We start from the raw sequence: 25603 nt of genomic DNA, 5'->3' as shown, positions 1-25603 counted from the left end.
GTACACCCTGTCTTTTATGTGGCCCCACAAGAAAAAGTCTAGAGGTGTCAAATCAGGGGACCGAGCTGGCCAGAGGACGGGACCTCCAGGGCCAATCCACTTGTCTGGGAAGGTGGAGTCGAGCCATAAACACGACCTTCTGTATGCATGGGCAGGGGCGCCGTCATGTTGGCCGTCATGTTGCCGACCACGCAGGTCGGATAACGGCATATCGTCTAGGTAGTCCTAGACGACGTTGTCGAGCACTTCGCCGATGTATCGCTCTCCGGTTAAGTTGCCACCAAAGAAGTACGGGCCAATGACACGATCTCCATGAATTCCGCACCAAACATTGAATGACCACTGCTACTGATGGTTGTTGGGCAGCAGCCAGTAAGCATTTGCAGTAGACCAGTAGTGTCGGTTCAGCGTGTTCACAGTTCCGCCGCGACCGAATCGAGCTTAGTCATTCCATATGATTTGAGACAGAAAGCTTTCTTCATCCCCAATCGTTTGCGCCCAGTTTGCATACTGTACTCTCCTGTCAAAATCGCCATCCGTGAGGTTCTAATGCACGTGCGGACTGTAAGGATGGTGAGTGGTAGCGGCTAATATGCGCTGCGTTGTTGTAGGTGTAAGATTCAACGCGGAGGCTGCTGACCGGACACTCGCATGTGGATTGTCGCGAACGTGGTCGAGAACTCTGGAGGTGGCCTGTCGCGTCCGTGCAGATGCTTGCTTCCCTTTCTCGGGGCTTTAAAAGCTGCCATAGTTCGTGAGGTTGGAGAACATCGCGGATATTGTCTTGTGATCCGAATGACATCTGTGGGGAAACTTCTGGGCGTAAATTCTTGCCGCCAGTGAAGCGTCCTTTTGTGCTTCACCGAAGGCCAACATCATGTCGGCCCGCTCTTCCTTGGTGTATGAAGTCATGGTTGTGGCCCATACAATCAGAAACACGTCCACGCAATTCGTAAATTTGGGACAGTGCTGTGACAGTGGAAAGCACGTGGTATCAAGGTGTCGGAGTTTAGTCCGTGCGATCATAACAAACAAAGGGCGCGTATCAGTCAGATAAGCCTGGTGGAGGTGTGGCGAATCCTTTCTGGGGCTGTTACTCTTTCTTCAGCCCTCCCTGCTAGGAAGCAAGCTCACGAACATCTAACTCATTGGTGGATAAGGGAATGGAAAAGCGTTCTTTTGCGCTTCACTGCGACAAGCCGCGACAAAAAATATGTAAACCGAAACCAATTAATACTGCAGGAAACGACCCGCTCCGGTGGCAGATTTTGCCCTAAAAAGTGTCCACTGAAGGTCTCAGTAGGTGTAGCACCCATTTTGATGCCGGCGGTGCCCCGCTTTAGAAGTTACGTTTTCCACGAGACTCATTTGAATTTTTATTTAAATATTGAGCACCCGTTTGCGAATTATTTAACCCGGTGATTTAACTGAAACACCCTGTGTATTGAAGTCTAGTGCTTAGGAACTACATTGACGGAGGAAATAGCTTGAAAATGTTATTTTTTAAATAATCTTAAGACAATAAGACTGATCATTTCAAGCACTGCGCTTCCTCGCAATTTTCAGGCCTCGTATCTTCGTAGCCATTAAAGCTATGCAGTTGATTTCTTTTCACGCTTATTGCATATTCGCTGCTGAACTGTTTGCTCTATTTTTGGTTCTACGTTTTGCAGGTGTCCAGATAAAAAGTCGCATCATTTGCAAAATATCACACTTTTTCGGCGCGTAACTGTTTTTCTGCAAATACAAGAAGGCTAACATGTGTGACATCGTTCCGTTCGTATTTAAATGTTGCTTCCATTCGTATCAAAGAGATTGTCGGAAGGTCTCGGACGTACTTCCTGACGCGCGTTTAATGAAGTTGGTAACACTAGGCAAAAACGCGCGCATTCGGTACCGTATTTTTTATATTCGTCGACCCGTCACGTGCTTCGTATTCCTCACACATGTTGCTCATTACGAGGTCACATAGCGCATTAAAAAAAAATCACGTTAGTAATGGCGGAGGTTCCGTTGCGGACACTCAAAAATAACCCCATCACAGCAACATGCATGGCGCGGTATCGAAGCCGCGGTAGAGTTTTATGACGCCGTAATTTGACGGTCACAGAAGGTGCGAACTAAGAAGATGTGCATTTCCTGCAGAGCGGCTGAGATCATATGTCATAAAGCAGTAAAATATCATCTACTGTCCGACTAGTTATTGGAGAGGCGATTGACAGAAGTGGAGAAAGCGCCTCTTTCCGTCGCTCCTGTTGTCTTCATGCCACTTCGTCTAGGCAGAACAACTGCGTCTTCCTGCTGTGTGTGAGAACACAAAAACCTGAGTGTTCCTTTGTAAGGGCGTACAATGAACAGAGGTCACAGCGTATACCGCGTGTTCTATGGGGACTACGGTAGTAAGCACTGCAGTGGTAAGAACTAAGAAGCAAAATCTACCTGTAGCAAAGTGGGTGTTTAATGGAACGGGACACGGGAACAGTCGATGCGATGGTGTGGGCGGTGTAGTAAAGCACAATGCCACACTGTACAACCTGAGGTGCTTGGCAAATAAAACAATTATAAATGCGAAGCTGCCCTACCTTCGGACACTTCCATCTGCCGACGAATGCATAGCGAACTATCGTACAACAACAACAACAAAAAGAAGAAGAAAACGAGAACGGGAACACATATGCGCGTTACTGGAGTACAGTCGTCACATGTACGGGGAATACACGGCAAAAACTTCGCAGAGTGGGTGGAGGAAAGTAGCCTTCCTAAGCCTTCCACTGTTAGACTTTGTCCCCTTTTCTGTTTGTCATCAATTAAGGACCATACATCTTTCACCGTATTGTGCTTTCAATGTGTGTTTTGCGCGTATGGCCAACGTTCATGCCAACCTACAGCGCGTAAATAGATTGATCTCTTGGTAGATTGATATTTGAACTTTGTTTCATAATAAACCTTATAAACCAGAACTTGACTATCTCAAATGCAATATGAAGCCACGAAGGAACGAAACTCTGCTGTCCGCCCACGCTGTGCTCGTCACAAACCGACCACGGCAGGTGTGGGCGGAAAGCCCGAAAATGAACTATATACATTTCGGGAGTGTGATTTTTTTCAACTACACTATGTGAGCTTGCTATGAACAACATGTGTGAGGAACATGAACCAAGTCACGAGTGGGCGAATATGGGAAATACGCAATAGAATGGGAGCGATTTTGCCTTAGCACCCCTCACTAAACGCGCGTTAGGGAGCATGTCTGAGATTGTCCAGCAGTCGCTCTTATATGAATTGCAAGAACATTTAAAGACAAAGAGAACAATGCCAACCACGTTAACGTATACTGGAATTTGCGGACAAGCAGTTACGCGCCAAAAAGGTGCGTTTTTTTTGCAAGTGAGGCGACTTTGCGATTTCTTATTTGGACACCTGCAGAACCTCGGACCTCAAAGATAGAGCAAACAGTACTGAAGCACATAGGCAATAATTGTGGAGGAAAGTAACTGCATGGCGTTAACGGTTACGAAGGTACGAGGAAAATTGCGAGAAAGCGCAGTGCTTGAAATCGTTAGTCGATATTTCCAGCTATTTCCTCCGCCAATGTGCTTCAAAATATATTGGACGACAAAAAATCTGAGGGGTTGACTGGACCACCCTGCCTGGCTCTGCTTGAAAGCACACTACTACGAAATGGAGATAACCATGTCATTCGTACTTTGTTGCTCGCACGCATGTCGCGAGCGCGGTACGATCGAACTGTGCAGACAAGGGCACGCACGAAGAACGTAAAATTACGGCTAGACGATTTTTCTGCTCTCAGACAGCGCTCTATCCGAGTATTCCATACAATGTGCGCCTTCCGGTGTATTTGCTTGACGGGACATCAGTCTAACTATATTGATGCACACTGAGTCTTAGGCCTCAGGGAGCGTTGTAAAAGTACCGTATTTTGTACTGCGTCCTGCAGTTGTAGTGCAAGATGATGACGATAATGTTCGGGAACATGCGTAAGGGTGTTTCGGTTAAGGTCACGAGGTTCATGAATGTATTACACTTCAGCTGTCAACATCCAACTGCTGCTGCTTTATCTTCACGCTCTGCATACCAACCATTATTGAATTGCCAGGGTGGCGCAGCAGTTGGAAGACTACATTTTTGTTATTCTAATGCCACAGTGCCTGAACGGTCAAATGAACGAGTTCTGAACACAATGGACCTTCAACATTCTCACTTACTACATTGATGACCGACCAAAGGTTCTACACTTCATTCGATGTCGTAAAGTAGCTCGCTATCACGCATCATTGGCGACTCGAGAGGATTCCACAAACGCACTTAAGAAGCCGGTGAATCGCTTTCTATGCCGCTCTGAAGAATGTGCCACAGAACTGGAACTATGGATCGGTCGCGTTTCAAAACAGACTAGTCAGGGCAGACTAATCGTTAGTTTCCTGGATTCTCACAACATCGATCAGTTCAATCGACACTCGTTGGTCATACTCAACCACGCTTTAAGGAGGCCCCGGCAACATGAAAACGTCGAAAACCAAGAGCACGTAGCACCACGAGCACGTAGCCTCTTGGAAAGGCTGGAAACACAGTGGTTAGGCAATAAAAGCGCACGCGCCTGTCTGTCTAAAGGATTTAAAAGTGAAGCTCCAAGTAGTGATGATTCCAGCCAGTCTACCTACCGGGGCAAAGGAGCTCGTCAGAGTATAGACTGTCCGGCTAAGTAAGTCTCCGGAGCTGTGTGCCGGAACGAGAAAAGCATTATATAAGCCGGTTTGTAGGACTTGCAGCTCTAGAACAGCGTAAGATCGTTTTGGGTTTCACGTCAGCGTTGTAAAGCTCGCGTTTAAGTAACACACAGGAGCTCACGCTTCCGTGGTTACCAAACTGGTTTGGTTTCATGGACGCCATGAAGTTTGATACGACGCAGAACATGAGCATCTTCAGGGTCCCAGAGACACTTGGCCCGCTCAGTGCAAAAATAAATTGGCGGGAATGAGTCAGTGTCTCGGAATTGGCCTCGTGATATTTGTCGACACCACTGGGAGCTCGGATATGGTGATGAATGCTACTGCATGTGGACTTCCCATGAGCTGTTGAGCAGACTTGGAGCCTCTCCTGTGTTTGATACCATCCGCTTGATATGTGGCCCTGTGCCCTCATCCCCCAGTGCTGCTTAAAGGTCAGATATGCCGATTTTGAAGTGCCGCAGAACTGACCGATACCAGCGCTGTGTGTTTGTTAGCGGAGACTGAATATGTGTGCGAAATATCTTGGTCCAATTGTTCGTAGTTTTTTAGAAAACATTTTTTGTAGTTCTCAAGCCCGCCCGTCAGACCGTCGGCAAACCCTGCGCACTGGCGCACCGACGTCACTGCTCTCGGTTGATATGTTTTTGGTTTGGCATCAACTCTTGGCTTGGCCTCTTGGCTTCTTTCGTTTCATCCTCTGTGCATCGGGTGCATCGTATACATAAGCGAACAGCTGTTATGTTATTGCTAAGCCGGAAACAAAGCACGTGAATATTTTTTTGCCACGGCGTCGTTTGGAGAGTGCACTTCCTTGTTCTGACCTTGCCTTTTATGGGCTGGAGCGATATGATACGTGATACGCCACGGCGAAGTTGTCGAAGAGGCGACGGTGCTACGCTGTTAGAACAATTCATCGGAGCATTCAAGTGTTACCTATTATAAGTTGCCAAAAGACCAAGCAGTGCGAAGCTCTTGGCTGACAGTGGTGCCTGCTAATTTCCACTGCAAGGATTTCGTACACGGATGTTACCATATGTTACGCGCGACTCCAGAGGCAATTTGGAATCTCGGCACGAAATCGTCTGATGAAAATCTGAGGTGAGCGACGCACAACATTTTGAACACGCCACGGATTATCAAGGCAAAAAACGAGAGCAAAAAAAGGTAAGTCGAGGTTCAGATATAAAAAATAGCAAGCTTAATGAATCGATTGTGCAGATGTCCTACTGCGCTTACTCTGATATAACCACGATTAACAACACAACAGTATCGATAATCTAACTTCTGAATTATCACAGGTGCACACTGAAGGCAGAAATGAAGCAGGATCTGGCTTGCATCTCGTGCATGAAGAAATTGCTGACACGTTAGTTGCAGTCTACCTCCACCAACAGGTATGACAATGTGATGTTATAATTTGAGTATTCACCTATGTTCAACTTTTCATGTGCGCTCGCATGCAGACATCTTGACACCACTTTTAAATGGACCTGGACCTGTGCTTTCAGGGTGGAAAACAAAGGTCGCCATTCCGATTAGCTACTACCTCCCAGTTCAAGCACTTTTGCTGTCTGGACACTGGTTCCTGTGCATGGGGTGCTACAAGCTTCACTGTCTGATATAGAAGGTACGTTACATTAGTTCAGTTAATTTGTCTTTTGCACATTTTTGTTACTATTAGCTGGATTACTGTCGGACATACAATCCTTTCTGACACGCCGAAGCTGATGTAGCCTCTGATAACGTTTTAGAATTTTCAGTGTCATCAACGTCCATTGAGGAAGGCTCCTTTACTGTCTGTGAATCTTTCATTGAAGAATAGCCCAGATTTCATGTTAACATTGTCTACTCTTATTAATTCACTGTCTGTGTTTTGAGAGCTAAGAAAAATGGAAACTATTTATTTGTCACAACTTCACACTGAATGTGGTACTGGATTGACATGTAAGCTAAAATACCTGGATTCTACAATAATTGTGTTGAACTTGGTGCATTACCGTGGGCAATGCCACATTCACTACATTTTAGTGGTCCGGTGCACAAATACTGTGTGCATACTGCATACATACATACTGTTCGATGGGCAAAAATACCTGAGCAGTGCTGTGTAGTCTTTTTACCCAAAGTCCATACTCTTACTGCAAAGTCACAGTACGTAGAACAGCAATGTGCAGGTATGCTGCGACAGAGATTCACAACAGAAAGAAGACTGTTGAGAGCATCTAAATTTTAATGAGACGAGACTTTCGTGCACAAGGCTGCTTTTGTTAATGTCTAACATGAAGTTACAAAATCCCAGAATATATAAAACATGTTGTAATGTAGATAGCGAGGGTTGGTACGGACATAAAAATAATTATACAATGATATTTAATAACATAAAAAGGGGGTACAACTCCCCCCTCAACTCAACAACTCAACTCGACAATTCAATAACTCTACTCTCTCACAAAGAAACCGGATAGTAAGGGTCAAAAATCATCAAATTTTTGACCCATATTCTAAGGGTCAACACCTTACGCATAAAAGTTTGACGGATAGTAAGTGTAAAAAATCGTCAAATCTTTGACCCCTATTTTAAGCGGTGTTCGATGCCGGTTATTCTATGGGCTGTTTGGCTGCCCTTGTGATACCGCTTACTGCAAAATACCACATAGTATGCGTCAAATCTCAGCACTACAGACGTTACGTGACCTCACGGTCCTTATACAGGCAACGGCTGCAATTCTGAAATGTCCCGCGATGCGGTTTTCTGGCGGCTGTTCTGGAAAAGGGTATGTGGAAAAAGGCCACCTGCCAGCTCGCTTTAAACAATATCCATACGTACCTCACGCACCTCGGGATGGACCTTTCACCCGAAAAGTGTGTCGAGCTCCCTTTCACGCGTAAAGCTATGGCCAATTTCCCTCTTTGGCTTGGTACAAAGAAGCTTGAACCGGTACGCTTTCACCGCTTCCTTGGCGTGGTAATCGACTCGGACTTGCGCTGGCCTCGGCACATTAAACACCTTGAAACTAAAGTGCAGCGATGGCTCCCCGCAATTCAACATCTTTGTGGATGGGGCTGTGATCAGCGTTCCCTGCTCGCGGTTCACGCAGCATTGGGGAGGGCAACTGTGCTTTACAGCCTTCCTATTCTGCACAGGATATCAACAACTTCATTAAATATACTTCGGTCCCTGTTTGCTCGAAGCCTTCGTCGATGCCTCGGAGTTCCAAGAATGGCTGAAACACGGCAAGTACTGGCTGAAGCTGGTGAGCTCCCGATTGAAGTTCTCCGTGAACGAGAAACGGCTCGGCACTCCCTCCGTTTGCGTGCTCACATTCCCCGCCACCCGCTCCTCAGGAAAATTCGATACCGCCCTGAAAGCGACCTCTATAGAGTAGCTCAGAGGACACGCCATACTCTCACTGGCTTCATAACTAAGGACACTATACCGCCGGAAGCCCCCTGGTCTGTACCGGTAAAGCCCACTTTTGTACACCTTCCAAACCTTCTGGAAAGAAGAGATCAGGTCCCCCCTCAAGTCCTCCGAGCCCATTTTCATGCTCTGGTAGACGAGAAGTTTTCTACGTTTACGGCACCATATACCGATTGCGCATCCCGAAACAAGTCCGCCTCAGCATCCGTCATTCCATCCGATGGCGTCGCGCACGGAAGACGCCTTTCACATCCAACCTCCTCCACAGCTGCGGAACTCTATGCCATCCTTTTCTTTCTACAACACATCTCTGATTTTACACCCCGGGAATGGGCAGTCTTTACAGACTCCAAGTCTGCACTTCAAGCAATTGAAAATTCCGGCATACGAGGCCCATCCGCACCCCTAGTCACAGATGTGTTAATGGCTTACCACACTATCTACGCCACAGGCCACAGGCTAGTTCTCCAGTGGGTTCCAGCCCATTGTGGTGTCGTGGGGAACGAGCAGTCCGACAGCGCCGCAGAAGCAGCACTCATGTATCGGAAACGGACCCGTATTGTTCTGCTGAGAGGAGACCGCCGTTCAATTCTGCGACGCCTAGTGACACCCCTGGCTTCCCGCCAACGGACAACCGACATTCTTCCCCCCTCTATGTTGAGCAGAGTTGATCCAACGCTCGATTTCCGCATGTCACAAAACACCCCTCGTCAAGATGCTGCATTAATCCACCGAATGCGCCTCGATGTGGCCTTTACAGCTCAGTGGCGTTACCGCTTGAGACAAGTTGACTCTACCACCTGCTGCCACTGTGGTGCTCTTGAGGATCTGGAGCATATTCTTCTTCATTGCCCTCACTACTAACCTTCCCGAACCACACACTCCGAGTCTCTTCGTCAGCTCGACTCTCGCCCTCTTTCTCCCTATCGAAATTGCTTGGTCCCTGGCCCAATCCAGCCCAGCAACGCTCTGCGCTCAAAGCTCTTCTGACATTTCTGGACACCATCGGACTTCGATCGCTGTTGTGAAGGGGCACGTTATTTTATTCCCCCCATCCCAACCAGCAATGGGGTAGAGTATTGCCTGCGGCGATGAAACTCCCCACTCTCCAAGGTCGAAAATAAAGTTGTTCGGTATGTGGTTCCCGATTGCCAAAAGCATCAGAAAGAAGTTTCCAGAGCAGTAGACGGAAAATCTGATTGCCTGTCAATTGTGCATTGCAGCTATTGCCTGCCCAAGGGAGGCTGACATCACGCGGCGCGTAAGGTTCCCACACATGATGCGTACTGTGCGGCATTCTTGCGGTGCAATTCTCTGAACAAAGACGGCATACCATGCGAAATTTTTTCATAGGAAAAAAAGAACACCTGCTACAACAGAATCTCGATGATACGAATCTCACAGGGCATGAAAAAACAGTTCGTACCACCCTAGATTCGTCAGCAGTACCACATAGGTTCACGAAGCATGTATACGGACGGAACCGCGTTCACTTTTTTACGCTATCGCTTAAAAGATATCCATGGTATAGGCGTAGCTTGTTGCTCATCCAAAAGACTTGGCAATTGACAGTACGCCACAATAGCTAGGCCCACTGCACTGCAAAATCGTATGACACAGACAAACGCATCCATCACGTGCATAACCGATATAAAAGGCACGTTCTTGCCCAAGGCAAGCAATATACAAAAGTTCTCGCGACAGTCAAAAGAAAAATAAGAAGCACGAGTGCATCACTTGAACCGGGTTCGTCGTCTCACTATAGCCCTCGTACGCCGCTATCTCATTTAAATCAGAACATGTGAATACATGGAATTATTTCCCACAGCGTTACTAGCACGGATCCAAACCGTAATGCAACAAAAATTCGCCAAATAATTCCACTTTGATGAAAGATGAAAGTCACTGAAAAGGTTAGCCAGATGTAGGATTCGAACCCACATTTTCTGGATTGCCGGTCCAAGGCTCTACCAACTGAGCTAAGCTAACACGCCTTCTCAGCGACTTCCAGGGTGCGTCATCTGAAGGGACAAACCAGCCACTCTCTCTCACTCATCCTCCTTTCACTCTTACATTTTTGCTCATTCACGCACACATTCATACGACAGAAACGACGCAGGCGGCAACTGATGAACATTAAAGAACTGATGTTCTGAGGCTGGAACAACATAGAAGGGACAAATACATATAAAGCCTCAATTTGCCTAAGAAATTAATAATGAAAGATGAAAGTCACTGAAAAGGTTAGGCAGCTGCAGGACTCGAACCCACATCTTCTGGATTGCTGGTCCAGGGCTCTACCAATTGAGCTAAGCTAACACGCCTTCTCAGAGTCTTCCAGGGTGCGTCGTGTGAATGTGTGTGTGAGTGAGCAAAGATGTGAGAGTGTAAGGAGGATGAGTGAGAGAGAGTGGCTGGTTTGTCACCTTCAGATGACGCACCCTGGAAGTCGCTGAGAAGGCGTGTTAGCTTAGCACAATTGGTAGAGCCCTGGACCGGCAATCCAGAAGATGTGGGTTCGAGTACTACAGCTGGCTAACCTTTTCAGTGACTTCCATCTTTCATCATTAATTTCTCAGGCAAATTGAGGCTTTGTATGTATTTGTCCCTTCTATGTTGTTCCAGCCTCAGAACATCAGTTCTTTCATGTTAATTCCACTTTATTGCACGGAAGAGCCCAGAATAATAGATACATGCATGTATTTGTAGAATATTGCACCTATGGCCTGAAAATGATGTGGCATTAGGCGCACGTGACCAAACATTTAAAAAAATGGGAACAGCATACTAGCCATAAACCAACAGATTACAACACAATATAGCAATATTTTAGAGAATTATGAATTGACATTTGTGCATTTTCACAACACTTCAACACAACAAAATATAAATTGTAGACTAGCTATATGAGCTAGTAATTGGGTTAAATTACGTTTATAATGAAAAAATAATAATCAGCGTTATATCACAGGATGAGGCATCGAGGTACACAGAATATCAGACATATACAAAAAGAAATCCATAGCAGACAGGTCATGAACTAATTATCTATAGGGCGATTCCACGCCGGATCAGGCAGGGTGGTCTGGTCGACCTCCTCAATTTTTTTTTCTTTCAAACATATGTTAAAGCCTTGTCCCTAGCAGGCATATTGGCGCTGAAAGTAGATAAAAATAATGATGGTTATTTTGTAATGAATTATCATTCAGATGTGAGCTTCCTACGCAGCTTGACACCATGCATCTTCATAACGGTTTGAAATATTCAGATAATTACTTTTTCTTTCTTTCTTTTTTTCACGTATTGTCTGGGGTTGGTACCATTGCATCCTAATTTGTCAAGATCCTAAGATTTGCCTTCCAAGAGTCGAAAAATCGCAAATTTGCCTCATTTGTAAAATATGATACATTCTGGGAACCTCACAACTCCTCCCCCAGTTGTGATACCCGAAAGTAATCTACATCATTGTGTTCGTCTCGAAATGCCCTCTCTTCGCATAGCGAGTACGTCGTAGTGGGGGCGTTGCCTCCAATAGGTCTTTCGTGAGGGATATCTACGGAAAATGCGTAAATTCGACACCGCGCAACCCATATATTCCTACTCGTAACATCGTTCATTTTGCTCGCAAGCGTTCATTATGACTATTCTTAGTTGTCGTACCCCAGACTAAATGGCAATAGTTTAGGTGAGACATGAACAGTGAACGGTATAGTAGTAGCTTAATTCGAAAAGGAAACATGTGTCTATGCCTAGCGGCCATGCCTAATATTTTACACAGTTTATTCTGAACGTATTCAATGTGAACGTAGCGTGTCTCTCGTGTTTGTCCTCGTTTCTGTTTCGATGCATCGAGGGATCATGTATCAACCTGCCTAGTAACGAACGTATTCAATGTGTTCATCCCATAGGAACTGTTCATTAAAGATGACACTCAAACATTTGATGCATTTTACAATATCAACAGGACTATTAAGATATACTATCTCTTTATTTAGACTGACACTCCTGTTTTTGGTCGAAATGTGATTGCTTCAGTTTTACTACCATTAATGCGTGAAGAGTTGCATTTTTCCAAGTTGCAAAGCATCTCGTTAGCAGTAGTGGCTATTACATCAATATCAGAGCCACTGAAAAAAAACACGTTTGCATCGTCCGTATACGAAATAAATTCACAATTGATATCAATGTTAATTATGTCATTTAGATATCGGGTACCAGATTCGGGTATCTCAACTGGGAGCTGAGTTATGAGGTTCCCAAAACGTACCATATTTTACAAATGATGCAAATTTGCGATTTTTTATCTCCTCAAGGGCAAACCTTAGGATCTTTACAACTTACGATGCAATGCTACTCATCCCAGACAATATGTAAAAAAAGGGGTTTTAAATAGTTACGAAGATACGTGGCGTCAAATTGCGTAGGAAACGCAATGGTCGAAATTCCCACATCAGAATGATAATTCATTAAAATAGAACCACCGATTATTTTCAGCTACTTTCAGCGCCAATATGCCTCCTAAGGACGAGGTTTTAATATATGTTTGAAAGAAGAAAATTCACCACCGTCCATGATCCGGCGTGAAATCACCGTATAATAACTGAAGTATATAGTTCAGTGTATTGCAGACGTTGCATTTGTCGAGCAACGCATCATTACTCATGAAGTTACTTACAACTTACAAGTCATCTTTACAGGTGAGTGAGATGGTCGGTATGCGTGGGAATAAGAACGAATTAATATGAGTAACTAGGGACGAGACAATACATGTTGGAGCCTATGTCTCCAGACGATCAGCCAGAAGAATGATCCAGGCCGAGCTCTCGCGCATCGTCTTCAGTGTCCGCAACCCAACCCACTAGCGCCACTACAGTGAGTTGTACTGGTTGTGCATGCGTGAGTGAGTAGAGTCTTGTGTACTTCTTCCCAGAATGTGTCGCACAGTAGAAATTTTAAGAGCACCACCTAATGGCAGCTGAGGGTGCATGCGTGGTACTATGCAGTCCAGCATGGCTACGAAGAGTGTGTCGTGTCCTGTTCCTTAGGACGAACGCAAACTAATGTGCTTGCTGATATTGTCAAATGGCTACGCATGAATGTTAAACAGTAGATTCCAAAGATATGGTATTGCATTTCAATGAGAAAGCTAATCTCGAAAATGTGCTCGTGTCATAATACGTGATGCAGATAAAGTCTTCTACGCAAGACCTGGCTCATCTTCAGGGACCTCCGACATGAAATGGTCACAGGCTGATAAATATAGCATTCTGAAATCTTTCTCGTCCTTTGAGTAGCATTCAACTGAATTTTGTTAGACCCGTAAATCATTTTATCATATCATTGATGTGATCTGTGGTGCTGTCAAATGGGTGCACGTGTCTGTGCAGCAGTATATATCGCGGAACTGATACTGTTTCTAGAGTTTTAATGGGAAAGCTAATCTCGTAAACATGGTAACGCCGAAATAAATCATGCTGATAAGGTGCTCTTTGCCAGACCTGAGTCCATCCCCGCAGAGGCCGCTTACATGAAATAGTCATAAACGTCACATGGGCTTCACAAACCACTTACTATAACTGGAAACACTCTAGTCCTTTAAGATAACAGTTAACTGAATAATGTTAGACACGTAACTTTAGAAAGAAGAAACTCTAACTAGAAAGCTTGGACAATCACACCTGTTCAAGCAGCGTCGTCCGCGTGCCTTGCCCACACATAATGCGGCGTTGTCTCGTTCGATGCCATCTCTTCTTGTGATAAGTTTGACACAAATGAAATATGAAATTCAAAAGCTACAGACACCCAGCGCAAAATGTGACAACTGACATTTGCTAGACCGTGCATGATGTGAGACCGTGAGATGTCAGAAGCAAGAGTGACCGTTAAAGCTCAGCTCTGCCGATTTTCGACTGCGACAGAATGGAGCCATGCTTGGGCTGTGCGTTCGTTTCCGCACAGGGAGCATACATGTGAAAATTTTTCACCCATTTGTTTGTAGTTTTTAAGAAAACAATTTTTTAAATTTTCCTGGCACGGCGGTCCTGTGGTCGGCAAACCCTGACCAATCCCGGCTTCGTCATGGCTTAGCCGCGCTCGTGGCTTGGCTAACGCCAAATCGTCGATGCGGTGGCGGAGATCTATGGGCGAAGGTGAATGTTTTGGGTGTGTTCTGTGATAATTGCTGTCGTTAATAGCCTCAAAGATAGTTTTGCCGGTCTTCTTTAACAAGCCTTACAGGATGGCCTCGTTGTGCAACGACGGCCGTCGTGAGCGGACATTCTGTGCCCGCACTGTGCTTCTGCTACCAACAAGACCTAACACCTAACGTGTGACGTACACTTACGCATTCTCAATAGCTTTGGCAGCGCACTATGCGCGGACTTGCTGCGCGTGCAGAAAGCACCACCAAAGCTATTGAGAACGAGAACGTGCTCGAAGACGAAGTATTCTTTATAAGAAACATGATAAAACGGTGCGGTGGTCCCCGATAGCTCGTGACAGCTATTTCAGCACGATACAGCGGCCGTGACTGAGTGTAAACACAAACTGGTTGCCAGGCAGAGCTGGCTAGGTGTGGCTATCCAATCCGCGCAGTTCCAAGTATGACGTCACAAGTGGAACCGCCGCCCGGTAGTTTTTCTCAAATTTCTCACGAAGGAGTATGGAAATTTGGAAAGCAATGTGCGTTTATGAATGGAGTTGGGACCACGGTTCTGAATATCACAACGTCTTCATACTTTCGGAACAGCAGCGGAGCTGCACTTTAACGAAACGAAAGAAAAGACGCTTTGCACGCGGAACCATGCACGTGTTCTCAGAAGGCAGGGCCGTATAACAATTGAAAAAAACAATAAGCGTCAATATAGTCGTAAAGAGCTAATACTCCAACGCAGATCCTCAGTTTATCCGTCAAGAGGAAATCGTATGCGTCAGGATATAACAGTAAATCATGTCCTCCGTTCCATTTACGCATAAAACTCCGCCCTTTACGCTTACAGCGAACGCGTTTACGGGTAAAACAGAGCTTGACAAATACGGCGTCTGCGACTGTCGAACTTTACGCTTAGTAAGGGTAAGATTGGACGTAAGCGTAAATTTATCCGTTTCGTTTCTGAGAGTGTACTTGTTCTCTACCTTGTCTTATATATTATGGAATTTTGTAAGATGATGTTAGACCTCAAGAAGTATAGCCTTCTGTGCGAAAGTCTTCTTTCTGTTGTGCACAATCATTATAAAGTAAATATGACCATCAATTTCTTGTCATTAAATGCTTTTTCTTTTTCTGCAGTGATGAGCAACCATAAGGACACATGCGAGAAAGGGAGTCTCTTTGGGATGACAAACCCTCATCACCTCATGAGGATACAATGGCTGACGAATGGTTCATGTTCTCAAGCACATCGAAAGTTCAACAAATAATTCATGAAAAAGCCAGCCAGTGCTAGCACCAGTAATTGAATGTGGACCGTCCTGCTACCAGTCGAGATGTTACATTTCAGGCACTCATTGACTTTTGGTAAATTACTTGTTGACTTTTTTCCCAAGGTGGAGCTCGCCAGAGTTCATTTGCCTGTCTGTTAATGTTGTGGCGAGTGTTGCGTTCTTCTCTTTGTGTGTTCCAGACTCAGAACGGTTAATTTGGATCAGGTCAGGTACGTTTCATTTAGACATGGCAATCATAAAGTGGTGTTTCTCAACACAACTTAGCAGTGGCCTTCACGCATGACGGCCACGGCCATTAAGCGTGAATCGAAAGCTGCACATTATGCATGATGTGAAACTCCAAGAGTAGGGAACACGAGGGGACAGACACAAATACGGACCCTTTGTGTCCCCTAGTCTCGGGGTTTTACATCATGCATCATCTCCACCAGCTCGCTTGCTTCCTAGCCATTTTTTCTGCACATTATGTTCACTCTACTTTTATCGTGTGCTATGTAATCTTGTTCAAGTTCTGTCAAACGAGAGTGTAATGCTATAAAAAATTCAGTACACTCTTTATGTGGGTTGAATGGTAGCGCATGAATGCAGGAAGGAAACTGTCATGTTATGGCAATGTTTATGTATTGTACATTTCTATACTAATTTTATTGGTTAGTTTTCGCCGGTCTATCACGTCAAGCCATGTTATATTAATTTGGAACATGTTCTTCTTAGTAGCCAGAGCAGCTGATACACAGTGACAACATAGCCCATGTGTGTTTGTCTTTTCCACCGCAGCCCTTGGGTTTCCTCCCTGATGGCTACACATGTCAGGGATAGGTTTCAGAACCGGTAGTTCCGGCCAAGTGTGTATTGCTTTTCAGGGGATCATCACGCGGGCAGATGAAACATATGATTTAAATTATTTGCAGGACAGGAATTGCGTAGCTTCACACAACTACTTTCTATTACGACGTAAAAGTGGTTTCAAATCTAGCTTTTTTGTGTTCCTGACATTATCGCGCAAGATGTAGTATTCACTATGATCTTTTATATGGGGGGAGGGGGGTATGTACAGTGCAATCAACAGATGCTATTTAGAAATCTGTGTTTCCTACTGTGTTGAAATGAGGTAGTTTGTATCTGAAAGCCATAGTGAAACACAGGCAGCCAAGGACAGACTTTTGATGCCCTCGAGAAACATGGCAACACATTGCAGGGACTCTGGATGCTGCCTAAGTTTCCAGAACACAGAGCTCAAGGCAGCGGTTAAACAACAAGTGGTTAGAGAAATCCAAGACAGTTGCATGTGTAAGCAGTCCGCTGTTGGATTTGCTTCTGTCCGAGATACGTTATTTCAAAGGGGACGCACGGGCACATTCAGAATTATACAAGGGCTGCCTGTGAGATAGTATAAGGAGAGGGGGAACCATATAACCCTTTTTTCTTGTCTGTTATTCTATCGGTTAAATTGTCATTTGCTAAGCATCATATATGCGTATATTCCAGAATCTGCTAATAAATATATCAGTGGAGAGCTAGCAGTCGCATTGTAGATGTCTCATCCTGTCCTTGGCTGCTTGTGTTTCACTATGGCCATGCTTGCTATTGCAAAGCCTAGCATTGCTTTTTGCCACTTCACATATATTCACTGTTATTCGTGTGCACGTGTAGGAATAGGAAGGTAGCGCATGCGCTTAAAAAATTCCGTATGCTGCCACACATATGGTTCAGAAGATTAATTAGATGTCCAAGCATATATAATTGTGCTTCATGTGCAATGGGTATGCTAACGCATTGCTTCCATGAAGCCTTTTTATTTACTTTTTATGAATTCTTTTGATAAATTTTATATTACTTATTGTATACTTATTTTTTACAAATTTTATCAATTGAAAACTCAAGTTAGACGGCCACTGTAAGAGTGCCTTTTGCAAATGGTTTGGTAACGTGTCTCTAACTGTAAAGGTAAGAGGCAATCGAGAATGCTGCACACAGGGTTGCAACTTACATATTGCTTTTCATGTCCTACATGATACATATTAAATACAAAGTGACTTGTACAATAATTCCTGAGCACGTAATTAATTCCGAGGCCGGCCAGTGATGTCACCCAGGACGACAAGTCACATAATTGCCTCTAACACTTTTACACCCCATGGGCTGAACTGTGAATTGAAACAGCACTTTACAGAAGGACAAGGTGCACCTGATTTCTAGGATCTATGCTATGCCCTAACTCTTCAGACCCCACATTTCTAAAAACGCCATTTCTAAGTGGCAATATGTGCTCTGGTATACTTCTTTTGCGTCTGCATAGTGTGCAACAACATGGCTTCTGGAGCTTTCGTGTGCATGTTTTTGTGCTACGGTGCTCATTACAAACAATATCCAGATGTTAGACATATAGACATAAAATTCAGCAGTTTGTAGCGTATCACACAACGCAGTGTGACATGGGAGTGCGTGATTCAAAGAAAGCTTCTGGAAAATGCACAGAATCCCACAAAAAGTTAAAAATGTGATTTGTATTTCGTTTTACGTCTCTCGTCGTTACATACCATCGTCGACGGTGTTGCACATTGATAAATTGTACGTAAAACTTGTCCCTCAGCAGTATGCGGTTTCTCAAATACATAGCACAATTTTTTCCTGCAAGAATAAAACGCTGTCGACGTTTTCTTGCTAAAACGGCTGTCGAAACGTCAGTCTCTACAATGGGCAGGTGCTGTAAAGGGGCTAACGCAGACGCGACTTGGTACAAATTGTACGTGCTCGCAAAGCACAACCGACGAACTCCAGTCACAACATCGCACAGAGGTTGGTTCGCGAATGAGTTCGCAGCTGCGGCACTGTTTACTTATCGCGGAACGGTGGAACCCGGCGTCCGACATCTTCAAGCACAGATACGTGAAGCCGCGAAAAGCCGTAGCTGGAATCCACTGACAAGTACGAAGGCGCGTACACGTCACAATGCCCGTTCGGGTGCATCTACGTCATAAAAATGGCTGCGCCAATGTGTGTTTCGGAATGAATTATCTTTTTTTTATAGGCCGTAGAGGAAGTAAATGATGTTCAAAGCTCGCTAATACCAATGGACGTCAAACGAGTGCATTGATGTCTCAGTGTGGTAAAACAAAATACATTTCATGTATTTCGTTTTACCACATGTTGTTTAACCAGGCGGGATCATATATAGATCAAAGTGGTAGCTAGTACCGATCTCCTAGCTGGATCTCTACCTTACGTCACACTACCTAACTGCGGGATGGAACCATAGCTCTGTAATTTATGGGGTTGGGCGCCTTGCAGCCTCTAACTTCGAATGGGAGATTTCAATAAGTGTATTCTAGACGTTTAAAAAACAAACAGTCATATTTCAGTGCATCATAAACGATAAAACACGAACATGGGAAGCTTTGAACATGTGAACCACGGAAAACGATCCAGTTCACGGGAATTATTTTTCACCATCCAGGTCACCATACAACGATTTCGGAAACAAGTTACCCCGCAATAGCGAACAATGATGATGGTAAAATAGCATCAATGCAGGCGAGCTGGTAATGGAACTCATCATAGTTATTCATACAATAAAAAAGCCCAAGACTGAGTACCGAGTAATTATTGCGCTATCACCTCCCTTTAATCTCAGGAGAGTCTTATTGTTCTCCTACTTGCAAATTGGTTGGTGAGCTGGGCAACTGCACAGTATTTATTCCAGACCCTTGGGCCGGGTGTACCCCCGAGTGATGTATTCGGCAGGAATTTCTTTCTGTTTTTCGTTGATGCTCCATTCTGTTCAGCGAACATCCTTCACACTTTGGAGGCTTCTTTTCGTGAGCAGTTGAACACGAATACATCTTGTCCCTGATGGCGTCTTGCAATACCAGACTAACACCGCAAACAACGCTTTCCTGAGCAAACATTTCACAATCCGGATGAACCTTTCCGGAATGGTAGGCTCTTGGTTGTGTGAGTGAATCCGTGTGCATACCGAGATCAATATTGTTCTGCATACCGAGGTTCACTGTCAGTAATGCAGGCGTACAAGGTTTCATGACTGTCAAAGATGCTCGTCCTAGCCTTTGTAAACCGCAGTTGAGGTAGTGGAACGGAGAGTTTCGGTTTCTGGACAGCGTGATCGGTAATCAACGAGGAGGAAACATCAGTGCCACTCAAGTAAAAGAGATCTAGAACCATTTGCTCTTCTTCTCTTCTTAGTGTCGGAGTGTGCACCAGCCTTTCAGCACCCTGTACTGATATCGTACTGCACATAACGCAAATCGCCATCCACTTGACCTATGCTCAGACTCTGGGTGACTGACGTGTCAGTGTGCGCGTGCGAGTACCTCAGCGTCCGTCATGGAGAAGTTTGTGTTCTTGAGCCCAAAGAGGAATGGGTAAATATGTGACGAAGACGCATATTCCGAACAATCATTCGAATCTGCATAACAAGCAAGACGTCACCGATGTTGAGGTTTCCACGAAATATCTAATGTCTCACATCCTAATAGAGATTGCTGCCGGAGGCCGTTATGTTATAACGCGTACAAAGGGCATAACAAGAAATCAAGACGATTTATCTGCTTTAGTCGTATTCTTGCTTACGACAGCGGGTTCCTTACATTGAACGGGTACTTCACAGCATTGCGTTCTACATCCGCTGACGGAAGATTGATGGCTAAAGAGTTTGTCTCAGGCGGCGACTAATGTGTAGAGTCACCTTCTTGATACTGGTGTCACACTGACGTTTGAATCATCATTGTCATTGGACATTGATACACGGGTTGATATAATGTTCCTTCCAAAGTTTAGGTTGTGACGTTGCACGCCAAATGGCCCTATGTGTGCGTCCTTCTGCATTATTTGCAAAATTTTCGAAACGAATGAGATGACATCCAATTTTTGTTAGACAATTCTTTTGCGATAATTTTTCGAATTGCGTACTCTGCTATGTGCTTCTCCTTGCTTCTGGTTGCTTATGTACAAAGATGAAGAAACGTAAATATTTTCTGCGTTCCAGGTTCGCTCGCCCGGAAGATATGGATGTGATACTCTCCAACATAAGCGACATGGGTGGGCACGTGTTGCTGAACTGGATGAACGCATCTAAGGAATCGACCAAAATAGACCCCTATCTTTTCTCTTCAATAATTACTTTTTTTCAAAGACAGATGGAAGTGGCATACTACACTTTCTGGAATAGGGACCAGGAGATTTTCTTGATGCCGCCTTACGTTGCGATGCTACCGGTCTACAACAGGGACATCAACAACGCGGTCAAGTACGGCGCTTTAGGAACTTTGATAGCAGACACTGCCACAAAGCTCATGTACCGCAATTATCCGTCCATACGACTCAGAAACTGGCCGTGTTTAAGTGACTCTTTAGACGGGGGTGTGTATGACAGAGATGTCGTCACTTCTGCATTGTCTTTGCACATTGCCTGGGAAGCATTCCAAGCTGCTCCTTCGCCCGAACTTCGTTTGCTACCAGTGTTGCACGATACTCAACTATTCTTCGTGGCTGCCTGTTTTCTAATGTGTGGAGGGAGCGACGCGAAACGATTTGTGCGCAAGTGCAATGAACCACTCAGGCACAGCCTGGCATTCTCAACAGCGTTTTTGTGTCCCGAAGATTCCCCAATGAACGCTAAAAAGAAATGTGCCTTCTTTTAATATATTAATTAGTAAGCTGCTGACAAAGGCGAAACATCTGCGGTGAAGGAGGAGGGAGGTGTTGTCAGTCAACCTTGATGAAGGCCTGTTTCTTCTGTGTCCAATGACGGTACTTTATTGGCTTATTTCTTAATGTATGCTTCATTTAGACGTACTGCTTTGCGCGCACAATAAAGTGATCGATCATAAAGTATGCCGTTCAGTGTTTGTTCTTATTTACAAATATGAAGGATAAACCTCAGCCGAAATTCCATGAATTCGCAGTTCAATTTCGTCACCGTCACCGCCTCTATGGTTGATCATTATACCAAGACCGTTGTCCCACCGAGCCGAGGCTGGCTGATGAGCAAAGTGTGCTCAAGCGAGCTTTGCTGTAGGCAATGTGTTAACTCTTTGATGGCTTGATAGGCAACACGTCGGAATATGCCAGGAGCAAAGCCAGTGGCTCTGAACCTTTTTTGTTCCACGCGCCCATTTTCCCATTCATCGAAGCTTTACCCCCCCCTCCCCCCCCCCCCAAGTTAAGTGCTAAGCCATATACACATAAAATTTGATCCATTCTGTTCTGTCTTCAAAATATTGATCGTGGCGTGCGACGTTACCGCTACGCAGGGTGTTTCACTTAAGAGTAACCCCTAGATATTAAACAAATGTACTTGAGATAAAAATTGCAAACCTTCGATGTCATACTTGTGAAGGTTTTTGCGCGCCCAAATAGGTGGTTTCCATCAGTGTGCCTCATTAATTGGCCTAATTAGCTTAATTGAACTCAAAAAATTCCCAAGGAAAGATAACGTTTCTTTTTGCGCTAATTACACAACACATTTGCATCACAACACCCCATTTCGGGATCAGGATCTTTCTACAAAAATTTGCCACCCGAAAACTTGCCATCTCTGCACGCGAGCCGGGACTATCATCTAGCCCCGAAGACACTCCATGTAAAATGCATGAGAAAACAGAAGAAAAAAGGGAGGGCGGGGACCGGATGCAATCACCTATCTTGCCTTCACAAGCTTACCTGTTCGCAGCCATGAGTTACTGATAATCACCGAAGTCGGGTGTCCTCCTGGGTGTTTTTTTAACTCCCTTCGTTCTGTTCCTCCTCCTCATACTTGGCGGTGAGCGCCTTGACGAGCGACGGTTTTTCGGGCAGTTTTTGCGCGTTTTCGGGTGTCGGAATTATTGTGGAAAGATCGTGAAAGATCCTGTAATTGTGACTGAAATAGGGTGTTGTGGCCATGGACTTACTAATTTGTGCAAAAAGCGTAACCTATCCCTGGACGTACATCCGCTGGATGTCGCGTGTAGCCAGCTTGAAAAATTATCCTCCATTCCATCAGGGGATTCGGAGAACTCGGATATGTTACGAGAGAGAAAGAAACGCGCGATTGTACTGCGGGAGTTCGATTTTCGATGGATGTACAAAATGTCTCAAACCCAAAGCAGTAGCAAACACGACGCTGTGTTGGTCTCGAGATAATACCCCAAGCGATTCCTCACGCAGGCGTTGCTTGTGAGAGTAAATTAAATAAAGTGACACACCTCGGTGAGGCAGTAAACAGAACTCTCGGATTCGCCGAAGAGCGGAAGGCAAGCAATATAGTTTTCTTGTCCTTTTTTTACCTGCAGCATATTTTCATAAAAAAGGAAGTTGACTTTCGTCATCGGATTACTCGATGCGGCTGTTACTAGGCAGTCGTGCTTATTCTCAATTAAGGGACTAAGTAACACGGATATTTTAATCAACTTCTTAATTCCGGGAACTTTAGGGAGCGCGTTGCAATTGTATTAAAGCCTGATCTTCACGTGATGCGCTCGAACCACTAACCAAGCACGAAAGTAATCGCAGCGCGCGTCACGGACCTCTGCCGTCTGTTGCCCTCCTCAAGTTGTCGCCAAAAGAGCGACGGGGACATCGATATCTCACTTCACTTAGCGTCACAGAAAAATATAATGTTTCACGGTATTTGTTTCGTTTTTCTCTCCTTGCTTCTTTTTTTTTTTTTTTTGCAAAGAACTTTGCGCATCGCCACTATATATCAGCGCTTATCGTACCGAGCGAGGGCAAGAGTCTTGCAGCTTGTGTCTGCAAGAGCTTGTGTCTTGCAGAACTGATACGGCAAGCGGCGGCGAACACGTGAAGGAACGAAAGGGAGAAGGAAAAAGAAAAAAAAAAGATCGTGAAAACGTACCGCGATAAGGATTTGCCAACATCGTGTATGATGTTTTTCTGTGACATTAAGTGAGGGCCGGATATCGACGTCACAGTCGCTGTTTTGACGGTACTTCCTGTTTCCAGCGGACAGCCGAGGTGAACTACGTGGGTCTATAGCACACGCCGAGATTACTTTAGTGCTTCATCAGTGGGTCAAGCGGATCATGTGGTGGTCAGGCTTGTAATATCGTAATTACAATGTGCTCTCTAAAGTCAATAATTAAAAAGTTGATTGAGATATATCTGTTAGTTAGTCCCCTAATGGTAGAAAAAAATTGGGTTCCCCGTCGCCCCCGTAGCCCCGTCGAGTAATCTAATGAAAAAAGTAAAACCGCCCTAAGGCAACTCCCCTATTTCGAAAATTTGTTGCAGATAAAAGGAAACGGCCTGTAGAATACGTGTCCTCAGAAGGAATATGAGCTTCTTGGACATCGGTTCTACAAAGCTTTTATATTTTTCTATGTTTGCTTTTGAAAGCGTGGCACAATGGCTACTATGAGAAGTGCACAAAATTGAGAAAGGACGCACTTCGCGGTGGAGAAGGTCCCGCAAAATTAAAGTATAACGAGGAATTTAAATTGATCCGTTTGATGACAATTAAATGAGGGTACCCTAGCCTTTCAAAAGCTCCTCGCTTACTAAGCGGTATGAAATTTGTAGTGCTTACCGCATAACTACAGGAAAGCGGATCAGACGCCCCATACATGTACGACGGGGCGAGCGCGGCTGTCGTCTCATTAGACAGGAAGAACGCACCTTTTGCGATATCTATATACCAGAATCGAAAAAAAAAAAGCAATTTGGAACTTACCCGATGTGACTGGTTACTGGTGCTCAAAAGCAACGAGTTAGGTTAGAAGTTTCCGAAAAAAGTTCAGTTACGGAAGTTAAATTTATCACTGGTTGTAATATCCCGCATGGGTTCGAAGTATTTTGCGTCGAGAGCCTAATTGTTCCTGTGAGTCAATGCAGGGGAGTCGGAAGCCTGTGGCGACAGGGGAGCGTGAGAAGCCAAAGTCCCAAGGTGAAAGTCCCCTGGCGCACTTCGACAGGATTTCATTGCAGTTAGCTGACTGGTAGTGATTCAGTCTTACCGCTTGCAAACTGTGCTGACGAGTTTTCCCTTCTTACGGGTATTACGTCTTACGAAAACCGAAAACATGTGCCAGGAATGTTTGCACGTTTCCTGCCAAGCAGACATCGTGATGTCTGTTTTCCGCCGGTGGCCTTGGTTGAAGCACAGCAGCTGAACTCGAATGTAGAAGATATTGTGGCACCCAAGCCGCTAAGTCGGTTGGCCAAGCGAGTCTCGTCGAGGCACACTTTTTCGTGACTACCTCAAAAATCCGGATCGAACTGATGCTAGCCACGAAAAATAGGATCTTAAAAGCGTGCCTCGAGTAGGCACATAAATTCATTCTCGTCTCTGCTGCTTGGGCGCCACAATATGACACTTGCTTGAGGAGAGCAATAGGGTGCATGGTTCTGTGCTGAGAAGTGCGGCAAATATAAAAACAGGAGCCACTGAATGTGCCCATGAGAAATGAGTCGTTCATGCAGTTCGGTGGCGATGGGGTTGTAACGCAGATGCAGAAGGCCATCTCGCGGTTAAGATTACCTTGAGGCGGAAAAGAAATTTGCGTTAGAGCTGCACAAACTGAAATATTTGTTGGTGGTATCATTAAAGGAACTGTAAAGTGAAATATAACCACCATGTTTTAAGATAGCATGATGTAAAACATGACTGTGTGATGACACAGAGTTGTCCCCTTAGTTCATTATACTTTTCATACTAATCAATGATGAACACTTCTAGAATTCAGTATCTAGAAGTATCAACATTAATTAGGTGGTCGCTGGTCGCCCTTCTGCGTTCGCCAAGGACAGAGAGGGAAGCGGCACCGGACTCGATATCACCCGATAATAAACTACTACGTAACGCATTTGAAACAGGTTGCTAATTGCTATTCGACCTGTTTTGCAGAACAACAGCAACTCTTCAGAAGCTTGGTTTAAGCTGCTGTAACGGTTGTAACCTGAGACAAATATATGTGCAATGTGCGCTTGGGGGAAGGAAACGGGGGAGCAGCCCCTCCGACAGTTTTCTATC

The 25603-nt window shown here is 44.9% G+C and overlaps 1 protein-coding gene across 1 annotated transcript in view; it reads left to right on the top strand.

Moving 5' to 3' along the window:
- The window catches only part of LOC135368033 (endothelin-converting enzyme 2-like), a 70331-nt gene extending 48869 nt beyond the window's left edge, over positions 1-21462 (top strand). The window contains exon 4 of the mRNA XM_064601114.1: positions 20621-21462. Coding sequence (XP_064457184.1) covers positions 20621-21275 — 655 coding nt within the window. The 3' untranslated portion in view covers positions 21276-21462. The remainder of the gene's footprint in view (positions 1-20620) is intronic.
- The last annotated feature ends 4141 nt before the right edge of the window (positions 21463-25603 follow it).

The sequence above is a fragment of the Ornithodoros turicata genome, chromosome 1, assembly GCF_037126465.1.
Source record: "Ornithodoros turicata isolate Travis chromosome 1, ASM3712646v1, whole genome shotgun sequence".
NCBI lineage: Eukaryota > Metazoa > Arthropoda > Arachnida > Ixodida > Argasidae > Ornithodoros > Ornithodoros turicata.
Note: the sequence above shows the minus strand (reverse complement) of the source record. Positions and strands in the feature narration are given on the sequence as shown.